General features: G+C 35.6%; 1 protein-coding gene across 2 annotated transcripts in view; it reads left to right on the forward strand.

The window, feature by feature from the left end:
- LOC106130779 (thyrotropin-releasing hormone receptor) overlaps positions 1 to 14,122 on the forward strand; it is an 88,936-nt gene that overhangs the window by 60,722 nt on the left and 14,092 nt on the right. The window contains exon 4 of one of the 2 annotated variants that reach the window (XM_060950926.1): positions 9,262 to 10,824. The exons of the other annotated variant lie outside the window; for it this stretch is intronic. Within the exon in view, the coding sequence (XP_060806909.1) occupies positions 9,262 to 10,303 (1,042 nt within the window). The 3' untranslated portion in view covers positions 10,304 to 10,824. Of the gene's footprint in view, positions 1 to 9,261; positions 10,825 to 14,122 lie in introns of those variants that run through there. 2 annotated transcript variants of the gene reach the window in all.

The raw sequence follows: 14,122 nt of genomic DNA on the forward strand, positions 1-14,122 counted from the left end.
ATGCAAATTTTTTGAAAGAGCACCTAGATGGCGGCGATGGTGTCCGCACCCCATCACGTCTCGTTCCCGGCGGGAGCGGTATGCGGTCTGCTGAAAGCCGCTTTGCGACGATGAATGTAAGAGGAGGAATGAAGGATAAGATTGAGGAAGTATGCCAGATGATGGATGAAAGACGTTTGGATGTGCTGTGCGTGAATGAAACGAAGCGGAAAGGATGCGACGCGACGCAGCACGGCCCTTACACGGCGTATTGGTCTGGAATTTCCAGTACCAGCCGAGGCTGTCAAGGGGTCGGTCTAATTCTTTCTGCACGAATGGCTGAGTGCGTGAATGAGTATGAGTGTGTCAGCCCTCGTCTTCTATGGATTAGGCTGAAAGTTGGAATCACTCGGATCTTCGTTCTAGGTGTTTATGCACCTTGGGATGTGGGTTCGAGGGGTACAACATCAGAAAAAAGCGAAAACGAGGAGTTCTGGAATAGTGTAAGAGAAGTATTGAAAGTTACCAAGCCAAATGAGAAGATTATTATGTTAGGTGATTTTAATGGATGGGTGGGTGTAAAGCGTGATGGATATGAAAAGGTGCTTGGTGCGTTTGGTGACGAAAAGGTGAATGATAATGGAAGAAGTGTATTAGAAATTTGTCTAGAGTGGGATCTTTTTGTGTCGAACTCAATGTTTCAACATAAAGAGATCCACACCTACACAAGAGTGGAAGGTATTTTAAAAAGTATGATAGACTTTGTGATTGTAGATGAAAGATTGAAGAACAAAGTGCTGGATACCCGTGCATATCGCGGTGCTGGCATTGACTCGGACCATTTACTGGTGATATCCCGGATAAGGGGTATCTTCAATCGCTGGCGGCACAGGGTAAGGGAGCAAACCAGCGCTTTGGAAAGAGTAAAAGTAGAAAATTTGCAAGATATGGATGTAGGTAAGAAGTATATTAATAGACTGAAGGATGAATTTGAAGATTTAGAGGAAATGAGCGATATTGAAGATGGATGGAAGGAATTTAAAGAAAGAATTGTGAAAGTAGCTGTTGAAGTGTGTGGTGTAAGTAGAAGAAGGAAAGGAAAAAATCACAAAAATGCGTGGATGAGTAAAGATGTGCAAGAACTTGTGCGATTAAAGAAGAAAGCATGGCTGGATTTGTTAGCAGCAAAAGCTAACTTAAGAATGCAAGAGGTTATAGATGAAGATGTGAATGAAGCACGTAAGGAATATAAGAAAATGAAAGATTTGGTTAAGAAAGCTGTGATTAGAAAGAAAGAAGAGTATAAAGAGGATTTTGATAAAAGGCTATCAGAAGACTTTCAGTCAAATCTGAAAGTATTCTGGAAATCCGTAAGGTCAGCCCGAGGAAATACTATAACCAGAGAGCTGACTAGGATCAGATGCCAGGATGGTAGCGTTGTGAAAGGAGAAGAATGTGTACTAAAGATATGGAAGGACTATTTTGAAAGTTTATTTGAAAAAAAGGAAGGAAATAAGAAAGATTTCTGCTATAGCGAAGAAAAAGAGAATGAGATGGAAGGCGAAATTGAAATGTTCGAAATTGTGGAAGCACTTAAGAGTATGAAAGCGGGAAAGGCTGCTGGGTGTGATAGAGTGTCGGTCGAGATGCTTAAAGCAGGAAAGTAGTAGCTAGTCAGTTGTACTGCCTTTTCAATTTGTGTTGGAGAAGCGGCCGAGTACCAAAAGATTGGTGTAAGGCTGTTATCGTGCCACTTTACAAAGGAAAAGGGTCACAGCTGGACTGCAAAAATTATCGTGGTATAAGCCTGCTTAGCGTCGTCGGCAAATTGTATGCTAAGGTATTGATTAATAGAGTCAGGAATGAAACTGATGACAAAATATGGGATGCTCAAGCGGGATTTCGAAAGGGAATGGGATGTACTGATCAGGTCTTTTCCTTGCGGTGCATAGCCGAAAAGTTTTTGGCCAAGAGTCAAAAAGTCTATTGCACATTCGTAGATCTGGAAAAGGCCTATGACAGAGTTGAGAGGAATGAATTGTGGACAGCACTTTCTATGCATGGGGTGAGCAGTCTCTTAATACGAGCACTGAAATCCTTATATGAGGATTCGAGTGCTTGTGTCAGGATAAACGGAGCGCACACTGAGTGGTTTAAGATTGAGAAAGGCGTTAGGCAAGGATGTGTTGCGTCACCGTGGCTGTTCAACCTATTTATGGATAGCTGTTTGACAGATTTGAAAGAGTCTAAAAGTGGATTAAGGATGAATGAGTTACTCGTCAAATGTCTGCTCTATGCCGACGATCAGGTTATACTGGCGTCATCAGCGGAGGAGTTACAGGAGATGGTAAACTGTATGCATGAAGCTTTAAAAGAGAAAGGAATGAAAGTGAACGTAAGTAAAACTAAAACACTGGTTTTTGAAATGGAGAAAGAAATGACAGCATGTAATATTTTGATTGCAGGAGAAAAAGTGGAGCAAGTGAAAGAGTTTGTATATCTAGGATCAAAGTTTACATCAGATGGCAAGTATGATAGTGATATTGAAAGGAGAGTGAACGCGGGGAACATGGTGAATGGAGCTTTGCATGCCTTTATGAGCAGTCAGAAACTATCCAAAAAGGCTCGACTGGCTGTGCACAGGGGCGTGTTGGTCCCGACATTAATGTATGGGAGTGAAAGTTGGGTATGGCAAAAGAAGCATGAAAGCAGAATAAATGCAGTGGAAATGAGAGCGTTAAGGAGTATGATGGGTGTGAAATTGAGTGACAGGATAAGGAACAGCGTGATAAGGGAATGTTGTGATGTGAAAGAAGATGTAGTTACAGGAATAGAAAAGGGTATGTTAAGATGGTTCGGTCATGTGGAGAGGATGAATGAAAGCAGGTTGACTAAGCAGATATACAAGGAGAGTGTGGAGGGAAAGGTCGGAGTGGGAAGACCTAGACGAACGTATCTTGATCAAATTAAGGACGTCCTGGTAAAGGGTCAGGTCAAAAGTACCCGAAACCGCCGAGCTTGTATGAAGAGAGTTATGAATGTGGACGAAGCGAAAGAAGTATGCAGAGATCGTGGCAAGTGGAAAGAGGTAGTCTCTGCCTACCCCTCCGGGAAAGAGGCGTGATTTTATGTATGTATGTATGTATGTATGTCATCAGAATTTGAGGACTGAAAATAAGTTGCTGGAGACTTTTCGTCGAAGAGCGTGTATTTTACTGACACGAATCGGTCCATTTCATACATACATACTTTTTTCGGCGATTCATACATACATACTTTTTTAGGATTGTTTTTTAGGCGATGGGCTAGCAACCTGTCACTATTTGAATCTCAATTCTAACTTAAAGCCAAATAGCTGGCTCTGTCTACCCCGCAAGGGATATAGACGTGATTATATGTATGTATGTATGTACGAAAGTTAGACAGAGCCACTATTCTTAAGATTAGAAGGCCATGTTTAGCTGGATCCAATTCCAATTCAAATCTTGTTTGGTCAATTCTAACACCTTCAAGAAGAATCTAAGTTTATAAGCATTTTACTTTACTTACTTTTATAATCACCATCGAAAGAGAAGAATAACAGTTACTTTTACGTTTTCTCCACTTGAGAAGAAAGAAATTGAGTATGAAATCACATAATTTGAGTTAGTAATATCATTTGATACAAGTCACGTATGTATTGCAATGGACAAGCCGGCCCGAGTCTGGTCGTGTGGAAGTTATTGAATGAGTGTGTGCCTAAAATTGTACAAATATCTATACTTATATTATGCTTCGGCGACATGAAAGACATCATGATGTCTTTGCCCATGACATGAAAGACATCATAATGTCTTTGCCCATGGGCTTAGGCTCATCTGAATGAAGGTCTCAAGGACCCTGGCAATAAACGCAATGCACTTGGGCATCGGGACTTCGGTTTGGAAGCGAAGGTACAACCCGCACATATTTTACAACACTACGTGGGGCAGATTTAGAACGGCTCTGCCCCGGGTACCGACTTCCTGTGGAGAGACGGACTCCAAAGCTGAAGATTTGATTGTTCGTTTGAACCCGTTAATATCAGGAACTACTGGTTCGAATTGGAAAAAATATTTTTGCGTTGAATAGACCATTTATCGAGGAAGGCTTTAGGCTATATAATATAACGTTGCAACTATTAGGAGCGAAGAAATAATGGAAAGTGTGAAAAATACGGGGAAAATTATTTATCCTTGAGGGCTCCAATGAGCCAAAATTAACTAATCCACGCGGACGAAGTCGTGGGCACAGCTAGTAGGAAATATCATATAGTTTAAATGTAGGTACTTAGTATTTTAAGAACTCAGTTTTAAATATGGAATTCTCTAGAATCTTGTTACTTTTCCGAATATAAATTCCATCTTAAAAAAATAAAGATTCAAATAGAGAAGACAGTTAGCCTGACTGTGCCGTGTGGTTTCCGACACTTTAGATTAGAACCACTACATATCTTTCCCATCAATGTCGTAAAAGGCGACTAAGGGATATGCTTATAAACTTGGGAATCCCAATGGGATATAGACGTGACTACACACATAGTCACATCTATATCCCTTGCGGGGTAGACGGAACCAACTGTCCTGAAAAGATTAAAAGCTGTCTGTCTTTATGCTGGTATTGACCCTGTCACTATTTGAATGATAAATAAATAGTTACACATTGCCCATCACATTACAAATGGAATCCCAAGTTTATAAGCCGCCTTTAACTTAAATACCTATTCTAGGAAATAAAAATAGATCTTAAAACATGTGGAAGTGGCAAATGAAATTCCTAGTCGCCACAGAGCAAACGAACATTGCAAATACACGGCATTCCCGTACATCTTTAATACGACTTCTATTGACTCCCGTGTTAAATGGGAGATGTACGGACGGGAATTCTAGAGTAAGTAGGTACCTACAATATTGCAGAATAGGCTTGTGCAATTTGAGCGTTAGTGGAATAGAGCTTAACATGACAGACTCTGTAGTAATTTAATTAAAAAAAAGGAAGTTTCACTTTTTAATAAAGTTTATATTTAACATGTTAAAAATATGATCTGCGTAAAAATAAACAAAATCCGATAACCTTAAAAATAATGTCCATAAAAACAACAGAACAAAGCACAATTTTTTTTCTAATATTTTCACTTTTATAATGTTTTTAGATCTTAATTGCCAGTATGTTCTCACTAAATTAATTAAATATATTAATTTTAAACAGCCACAAAAAAGAACTACCTAAATTAATGTCAAGTTAGTAACAATAAACTTTTACATTGTAGAAAATTGAAAACACAAAAATAAACCCCACGTGTCTGAAGAATATTGGCTCGAGCATTAAATAATATTATATTGTGTTAACGGCAATAAATTCTTTTGAAACTGGCCGCCATATTGGATTGCAGTTTACTCGCCTTTTACCGTTTTTCCAGCCGATTGGCGTACGCTGATCGTAGTTTATTACTTCCACTAGATTATGCCCGCAAGTCCGCGTAAAAAGAAAAAAATAATATTTATTTCCGTGACAATTTTGGGATATTTCCCTCACTTCTAAAGGACGTCTTCAATAATATATTGTATGTTATCTTGTCAGTCCAGACTTTTATTATAATGATTAATTACTGAGATTTTGCATCATTTTATAACAAAAATAAGTATCTTCCTACTTCCTTGCTGCTAGGATAGGTCACAATCCAGGAATGAGTTAGTCTAGTTTTTTTTTTTGTACTAGGTGAATTACTAATTGGCCCATAGTCGCCACTTACAACAATGCAAGGAATGAGGACACACTTCCATTTTCTTTTCAATGTTGGCATAGAATTTCAAAGATATCACAGATTTATTTATTCGTCGGGTACTATCTCCAAAAATTGGGACGGCTTCAAGGTTATAATTTTAATTAGATAAAAAAACCAGGCAACTGTGTTTTAACCTAAATTTTGTAATGAACTTTATAATAAAATTTATGTTTTGACTTTAGATATCAAAGAGCTTCGCGATGCGAAATCTTGGAAGACATTATGGTGCGCGCGAAACTAAAAATATCTGTTTTCTGTGCGTAAAATGCGTAAAACTGAAACTGAATTGGCTAAGTAATTGTTTTTTTTGGCGGTTGTATATTATTTTCACTATCCGAAAAGAAAACTTTAACTAAGGACTGTGAATATAATTTTTCAGTGATCTATGTCTAAGTTATACCATTTAAGATTAATAGCGTGTCGTCATTTCCTGGGAAAATCATTACTTATTGATATATTTAGGCTCAATTTATATTAGTTTATTTTTTATTAAAGCAAGCTTTGCTTGCCCAAAAATGTACAAACTTTCAACACAACGGCTAAATTCCATTGCGAAAAAAGTGAACTTAGCCGATTTTATTTCGTACTAATTTACAAGAAAACAACAAGACAATAAAAGTTATTTTAATTTTTGATAGTGTATGAATATTATACTTTCTTTATATTAAGATAACCGTACTTTTAATAGAAATTAGAATGATAATCTTTATCTGGCTTGGAACTCCTGATTGACGGAAAAAGACACATATTATATATTGTTTTTGTTAATGACAAAGTTTTAAGTCAAATGTAAGAAAACTTACCCTAGACCCCGAAGCACTAAAGTGGAGGGTGGAACTGGGAATTCGCAAAGAAAAAAGAGAGATAAACTTTAATCCTTTCGAATTATTTTCTATAGCGTTTTTTTTTTTCAAATACATATCTTTCGGGTATCTCGAGAGCCGAATAAGCCAAATTCAAATTTTTATTTGTCTTACATACTTTTATTTGTTTAATGTCTTACAATTTATAATAATAATATTTATTTAGCCTTCTTTCGTACACCCTAATGAAATATTTTTATCAAAACAATTTAAACCCATAGATTTGTTAAAAAATTTTACCCAGAAAAACAGTTACGAACGACCAGCTAATTACCCCCTACTCTTTGGTTAATATTGATGAAATTTACTTACTTTTACAAAACATACATACATATGGCCACGTCTATATCCCTTGCGGGGTAGACAGAGCCAACAGTCTTAAAAAAGACTGAATGGCCACGTTCAGCTATTTGGCTTAATGATAGAATTGACATTCAAATACAGTGTGTGAAGTGACAGGTTGCTAGCCCATCGCCTAAAAGTCAATCATCATAGAATTCCAAGTTTGTAAGCCTATACCTTAGTCGCCTTTTACGATATCCATGGGAAAGAGATGGACCCGTCCAATTATTTTTTGTATTGGTACCGGGAACCACACGGCACTTTTGTTAATCCTGGATAGTAAGTAGGTAGTCCAATAGATCCTTGGAATTATATAGATATAGTTTTTTTTACCAAATATCAGTTAACTGTATTTATAATTTAGTGTAAGGAAAATCTTTTTACAACAAAACTTATTTATTTTTACCGTGTGGTTGCTAGGTCAACAGATCTCGCACACCCATTTTATTTAATCTTCGCAAAACATCAATTACATGTATTCATTGTATTAAAAAGTGACTACTCAATGCTTTCAGATACAACCCTTAATGAAACAAGGTTCGTAAGATTCCGCATAAAATCTCAATGTTATAGCTTTAATGTAAACAGCGCTTTATTTGTTCGTACGTTTGTTTGTTGGGGTGTGGTCTGACTTATGGCGACAGGCGGGTAAATAAATTTGTGTGTATGAATTTATTAATAAGAGCATGAAAAAATCTTGTCGATTTACGATATTTTGCATTGAGAAAACAAGATCGATAGCGAGTAGATAAGGACTGGAAGGCAAGAGGTAAAGCGGGTTCGAATCCTACTATACACAATAGTTAATAGATAATCTTATATCTTTGCCTTATATAAATTTATTCAACATCTTTCTGGTGTTGCGTGTTCCCTGGAGAGCAATCTAGATTCCAACCTTCAGAAGTCAATAAGTCAGGTAATTGCAAGGTGCCATTAAAACTGTTATTTAATCTGATGTGAACTCATCTATCGTCATTAAAATGGAAGCCGTAGTCTGCTTAAATAATGGTTAGTTTACATTAATTTATGATAATTTAAACTCAATAAGAATACCTTGTAAATTCCAAAAAATGCTTGTTGATAGTCTGCTCACTACTACTCCTACTACTAGTAGTTGATATTCACGGCTGGAAAATTATATTTATATGCGAGTCGCTATCAGTCAGACCTCAGCTTTATGTGTTAACATACCTCCGTCATGCTTCGTAATGTACAATTAATTTTAATTTTCCGTTTTTCCATATAAATGTTTCGCTTTAATTTTATATATGTTTATTGCATCTGAATCATTTCAGATGATAATTATTATTATTATGTTAATGGCATTGTGATATAAATTGCTGATTACACTTCAACATACCATTTCGATGAAGCTGAAATTAAGTTAATTACTCTCATAGGAAATTAGGGTAGTTTTATGGGGGTTCTAATTGTGCTGATGAACCATAAAATACCCTGAATGATCTTGAGTGACCATTGAGCCACACAATTATATAAATATCTCCTTTTTGTAAGCAAAAAGATCTATGGTAAATCGCATTTATAAAATGCCTGCCTTATAACTTTGTGTATAACCCGTCCAAATTATAAAAGATATTAAAAATGTTGATGTCTCTTCTTCTCTCATACATGATGAGAAGCAAATAGATGTCGCGCTGATAATTCGCAAGTATCTTATTAGACGAAGGTTAAATAATCGTAAACTAACACCACAATATTTTATTAAATCTTATATACTTAATTAGGTTTAACATTTAAGATATTCATATAATATTCGATTTTTATGTCCTCTAAAAAAATGTATATACGTTTTTGTCCAAAATATTTCTTTGTTTAGCTTGTAGCAGTAGATTAGTAATAAAAATAATGATAGGTTTTAACTGAAATAAATTGTATATAATAGATACATCGACACCATCACCAATTTTCACGAGATTCTGTTAATCGTTATTTTTTATTCACCTTTATACATTTTAATTCACTTCAGTCACATCTCTTCTTGAATTTCTTAGCTGTCCTCTAAATTTGTCTATCATCTTATTGCTACTTTAAGAACAAAAGGACTTACTCACTACGATCTTTCTTGGAAACATTTTTTTTAACTATTTATATTTAATAATAGAAACATCAATATTTACAGGATCATCTTTGTTAATTTAATATCATTGTATTCATAAATTAGATCACGCTGAATATGTTTCGTTGCAATAAAGATCGCAGTTGCTAAAGTCCTCAACGAATCACCTTCTAAGTTAGTTTTTTCTTCTATTTCAGCCCTATTTTGGCGATTGCTGAACACAACACCGTATCTGGACCTGATGGGACCACGTACTCACAATGCCTCACGCAAGCTGCCAATTTCTGGGAAATCACCTTCTTCATCACCATCATCCTCTTCCTTTACGCTCTACCTCTCATCATCCTCATCGTCTTATACAGCATCATAGCTAAAAACCTCATTACAGCCGCTTCCAAAGTCGTCATGAACAAAACAGTCGATCCTTACAACACAAGGGCAAGAAAACAAGTAATTTTAATGTTAGGAACTGTCGTATTATGTTTCTTTCTCTGTCTGATGCCGTACAGGGTGTTAACATTATGGATTATAATAACACCATCGGAAATAACAGAAAACATGAGCCCAGAGAAATGGTACAACATACTATACTTCTCAAGGGTAATGCTGTACATCAATTCGGCTATAAATCCAATCCTCTATAATTTAATGTCGTCCAAGTTCCGGATCGGCTTTTGCAAAGTCTGCGTTTGGTGCAAGAAAACATCAGATATTCAAAACAAGCGTGTACAAAGGACAGCGACAAACGGATCGACCACAAGCAGCAGTTTGTCACGAACTACTAACAGTTTGAAGAAACTTTTCACCCATAGAGGTAGTATTGACAAAAGTGACGTTGATTCAGAGACCAAAGATGATAATGTAGAAAAAGGCTTTTTCGATAAGATATTCGCTAAGAAAACATTTGTCAGACAACAGTCTGCGCCACTATGTTTAAATCCAAAGACGGTAGATAGCATATCGAGCGAGGCGAACGTTGAGATTTCCGACTTAACTGATATTAGAAGGGGTGATGTTGAAAATTTTCTAGGTCATTCCGATAGAAATAGGTCAGATGTTGAGCTGGATCGGACACATGGTTCTTTAAGGCGTAGTGTTCTTATAAACAGTGCTAAAGCTAAAAGTGTTGACAGTGAGAGTAAGAAATCTGTGTTGTACAAAAAGATTAAAGTGGATTGTGTTGTAGCCTTTCACAAGTCGAAGAGTGTCGATTTCGAGTGCCCTGAGAGCTTCGTTTGACATGTTGTTGTTTTGTTTACTTGCAAAGCGTATATTACTTTTCACTTATCATTGATTGTAAACAACATTGGTTTTGACATGTAAGTTACAATAAAATAACTGTTTATTGCACCACAATGAATTACAGCAAATTTATAATTGTGTACTAAGAGATATCACTAAAAGGCGACCTTATCACTCTTAAAGCGATCTCTTCTAGGTAACCTGTAAATTGTGTATAAAACTTCACCCGGAAAAAAGATGAGCAGGTTGCGCTAAGTTGACTTATAGCCTATTCTATTGTCAATATACCTACCTATATTCCACTGTTAAGTTATTGCTGACCAAATTTTAGTAAATGCGTAAATCAGGCTAAGTGATTACATCAATAAATGGGAAAAAGTTATGTTTTAAAACTGTAACGTGTTACTTACAATAAGAATTTACAACTATACTATCAGATGAAGATTTTTTTTGAGTCCGTAACAATTTGTAGTGTATTTTGTTTTTATTCTCAGTATTATTTTTTTAGTTAACTTACCTTCATGAGAAATCTGTATTTTTTAGTTTAAGAATTTTATTATTTATTGAAAAAAAATGAAGTTGTTTTAACAATGCTTTTCTTTTTTCTTTAATAGTCAAGCCAGTTTTTACATTAATATTGTACTTGATTTAATTTGGGACTATTATATTTTTAAAGTACTGTACGGGCTTGGAATATATTGTTTTTATGATTGTATCCTTTGACCATCTTTTACTTTATGAAATATAATACGAATGAAGTTAAGAAGTTACCTTGCAAGTAAACAGTTCATAAATAGCTAAGTGATGAAATGTATTAATATATTATGTTATATATTTATTACGCAAAATATACTGAAATTTGTTTAATAAGCCGAAACAAGCTGTTTATTTATATTATTGAGTATTTTTTACAGATCTCCTGTGACTTGGTAAGTTTTTCCTTGTCATTTATTGTGTTAACTTACTAAATGATACAATCAGAATTCCTTTATCAGTTCTTCTTTAATGAATTACAATAATACATCTTTATACTTCTTGTAGCTCGAATTCCCCTTTTTTTCAATGACACCGAAAAACGCGGCTAACTCAACGTCAAAAGCCAAATCAGTGTTGCCAACACATGACAATAAATTACTATTTTTTAAAATGTTAACAGTCGGCCATCCTGAGACAATGTCTGTCCCAGACATGAACTTAGAAATCTTAAAACTATAATTTAACGCACGTTCAGAAACTCCGATTCATACTTAGTATTGTTATAATTATACATTATTTACTATTATTATTATTAAAATATAATATTGTAAAATATATACTTCAAATTTTGGTTAACATTACATGTACTACATCTGTTGCATGCATGTGTGCCCTGAGACAATTATATTAAAAGAAAAACATAAAATTCAAGGGTGGACTTGACCAAGCTACACTTAGATTACAATTTAACCAGAAGCAGTCGATCAAAAATGATCCTTTTGAATCAAATCATTGAATTTACCCTTTACAAACTTAAATGTCCCAAAGAACAATGTGATAAAGTATATAACAACTAAATATTAAAGAACCTTGAGTATCAACTACTCAAAAGAAACTTGAGTATCAATTACTACGTTTAGATTACAATTTGACGACAAACAGTCGATCAGAAATGATCCTTTTGAATCAAATCAATTGAATTTACCTTTTAACTTAAATTTCTAAAGAACAATGTGATAAAGTATACAACAACTAAATATTAAAGAGACCTTAGTATCGACTACTACATTTACATTTAGATTACAATTTGCCGACGAGCAGTTGAACAACAATGGTCATAATCATTTCATTTACGTTTCACACAAATTTTCGAAGAGCAATATGATAAAGTATACATATAAGTAATAAGTATAAGTATACGTATAGGAAGTACATTTTTTAAAGTGTGCTTGAGTTACTTGAGTTCCAACTATATAAAGACTACAATTTTATAACAGAAGTCGACCAAAAAACGTTCTTTTGAAACAAATCAATAGAATTTACCTTTTACAATCTTAAATATTAAAAATATTTGAGTACCAATAAATCGTTCGCAGCCGAATCATACTGTTTTCTATTCGGCCATCCTGAGATGTATAGTGTCCTCACTTTGTGGATCCCCAATCCCGTAGTTAAAATACGCATGCAAATGAGCTTTTAAATTTGCTTCGATTCTGCTTCAGAAATTGAATATGCTGAAATAATATATATATATATTAGAACATTATTCATATCACCCTGTCATCTCTTACCGTTTAAGGCTAATTCTCATATTGTTGCTGTTTATTGAGCAACTGCATTGAAGTTAATGTTCTGTAAATTATAACATTTTAAATTTAAATTAATAATTAATACATAAAAGAAGATGCTCTTAAACTTTTAGTTTACCCATTTTGTTGAACTTGATTTTATTCTACTTACAATATCACAACATTTTCAGCAACAATTCTAATTTGTCAAGACTCAACGCCATCACATTCATTACCTTAAATTAAATTAAAGAGAGGTGCAGGAACATCATGTATTATGACCACAATTACTGGGTACAATTAACACTTCTACTTGCTTTTGTTATAGTTCCAAAACGTGTTATCTCAGGACCATGTAAATTAATACATTAATACTTACATTGATTTTGCTGGCTGTACCGCTCACACCACGCTCAGTGTGTCGGCCTTAGTCAGCAACTTTATCTTTCATCATTGCCTGGCACTACTGCTCACACCACGCTCAGTGTGTCAGCCTTGCACAGGTCCTTCTCTTCATCAACTGAACCACCGCTCACACCACGCTCAGTGTGTCGGTCTCTTACAACGGCAACTAGCACTACCGCTTACACCACGCTCAGTGTGTCGGCCTTGTGCAGTTCCTTCTCTTAATTAGCTGGACCACCGCTCACACCACGCTCAGTGTGTCGGCCATAGTCAGCAACTATCTTTCATCATTGCCTGGCACTACTGCTCACACCACGCTCAGTGTGTCAGCCTTGCACAGGTCCTTTTCATAATTAACTGAACCACCGCTTACACCACGCTCAGTGTGTCGGTCTCTTACAACGGCAACTGGCACTACCGCTTACACCACGCTCAGTGTGTCGGCCTTGTGCAGTTCCTTCTCTTAATTAGCTGAACTACCGCTCACACCACGCTCAGTGTGTCGGCCATAGTCAGCAGCTTTATCTTTCATCATTGCCTGGCACTACTGCTCACACCACGCTCAGTGTGTCAGCCTTGCACAGGTCCTTTTCATAATTAACTGAACCACCGCTCACACCACGCTCAGTGTGTCGGTCTTTTAGAGCTTCCTCTTTTAGCATGGCTGTTAATGCCAATCACAGCTTCTCCAGTGGGGCGTCCTCGTACAACTCTCTTAAGGACTCTTGATGGGGATGGGCATAGAATGGATACTTGTAAATACATAATAATGGTCTTGTTATATATATTTATAAAAATAGAATTAATATTTATCATTTTTGTGGTAAGGATCAGCGAAGTTCTCAATAAATTTCTCTTATGTAATTGAACTACTTACAGACTTTGTTCATTAACTCTTTGTATAAATCTTCATATGAACTGTCGGAATCAGATTCCACCTGGTTTATCCACGGTTTTATTTTGTCGACCGAGAATACATTTTAAAATTTATTTTTCAATTATCCTTCTACACTACTCTCCTCTTATCTATAGTGATCAAGTACCACTGTAACTCGTAAATGGATCGCTGAAAGGAGTCACCAACTTATTACTTTCTTTTGATCTTTAAGTAAATCATCTATTTTGTGTGTACGACTTTCGACGTTAG

Source organism: Amyelois transitella, chromosome 23 (genome assembly GCF_032362555.1).
Source record: "Amyelois transitella isolate CPQ chromosome 23, ilAmyTran1.1, whole genome shotgun sequence".
Classification (NCBI taxonomy): domain Eukaryota; kingdom Metazoa; phylum Arthropoda; class Insecta; order Lepidoptera; family Pyralidae; genus Amyelois; species Amyelois transitella.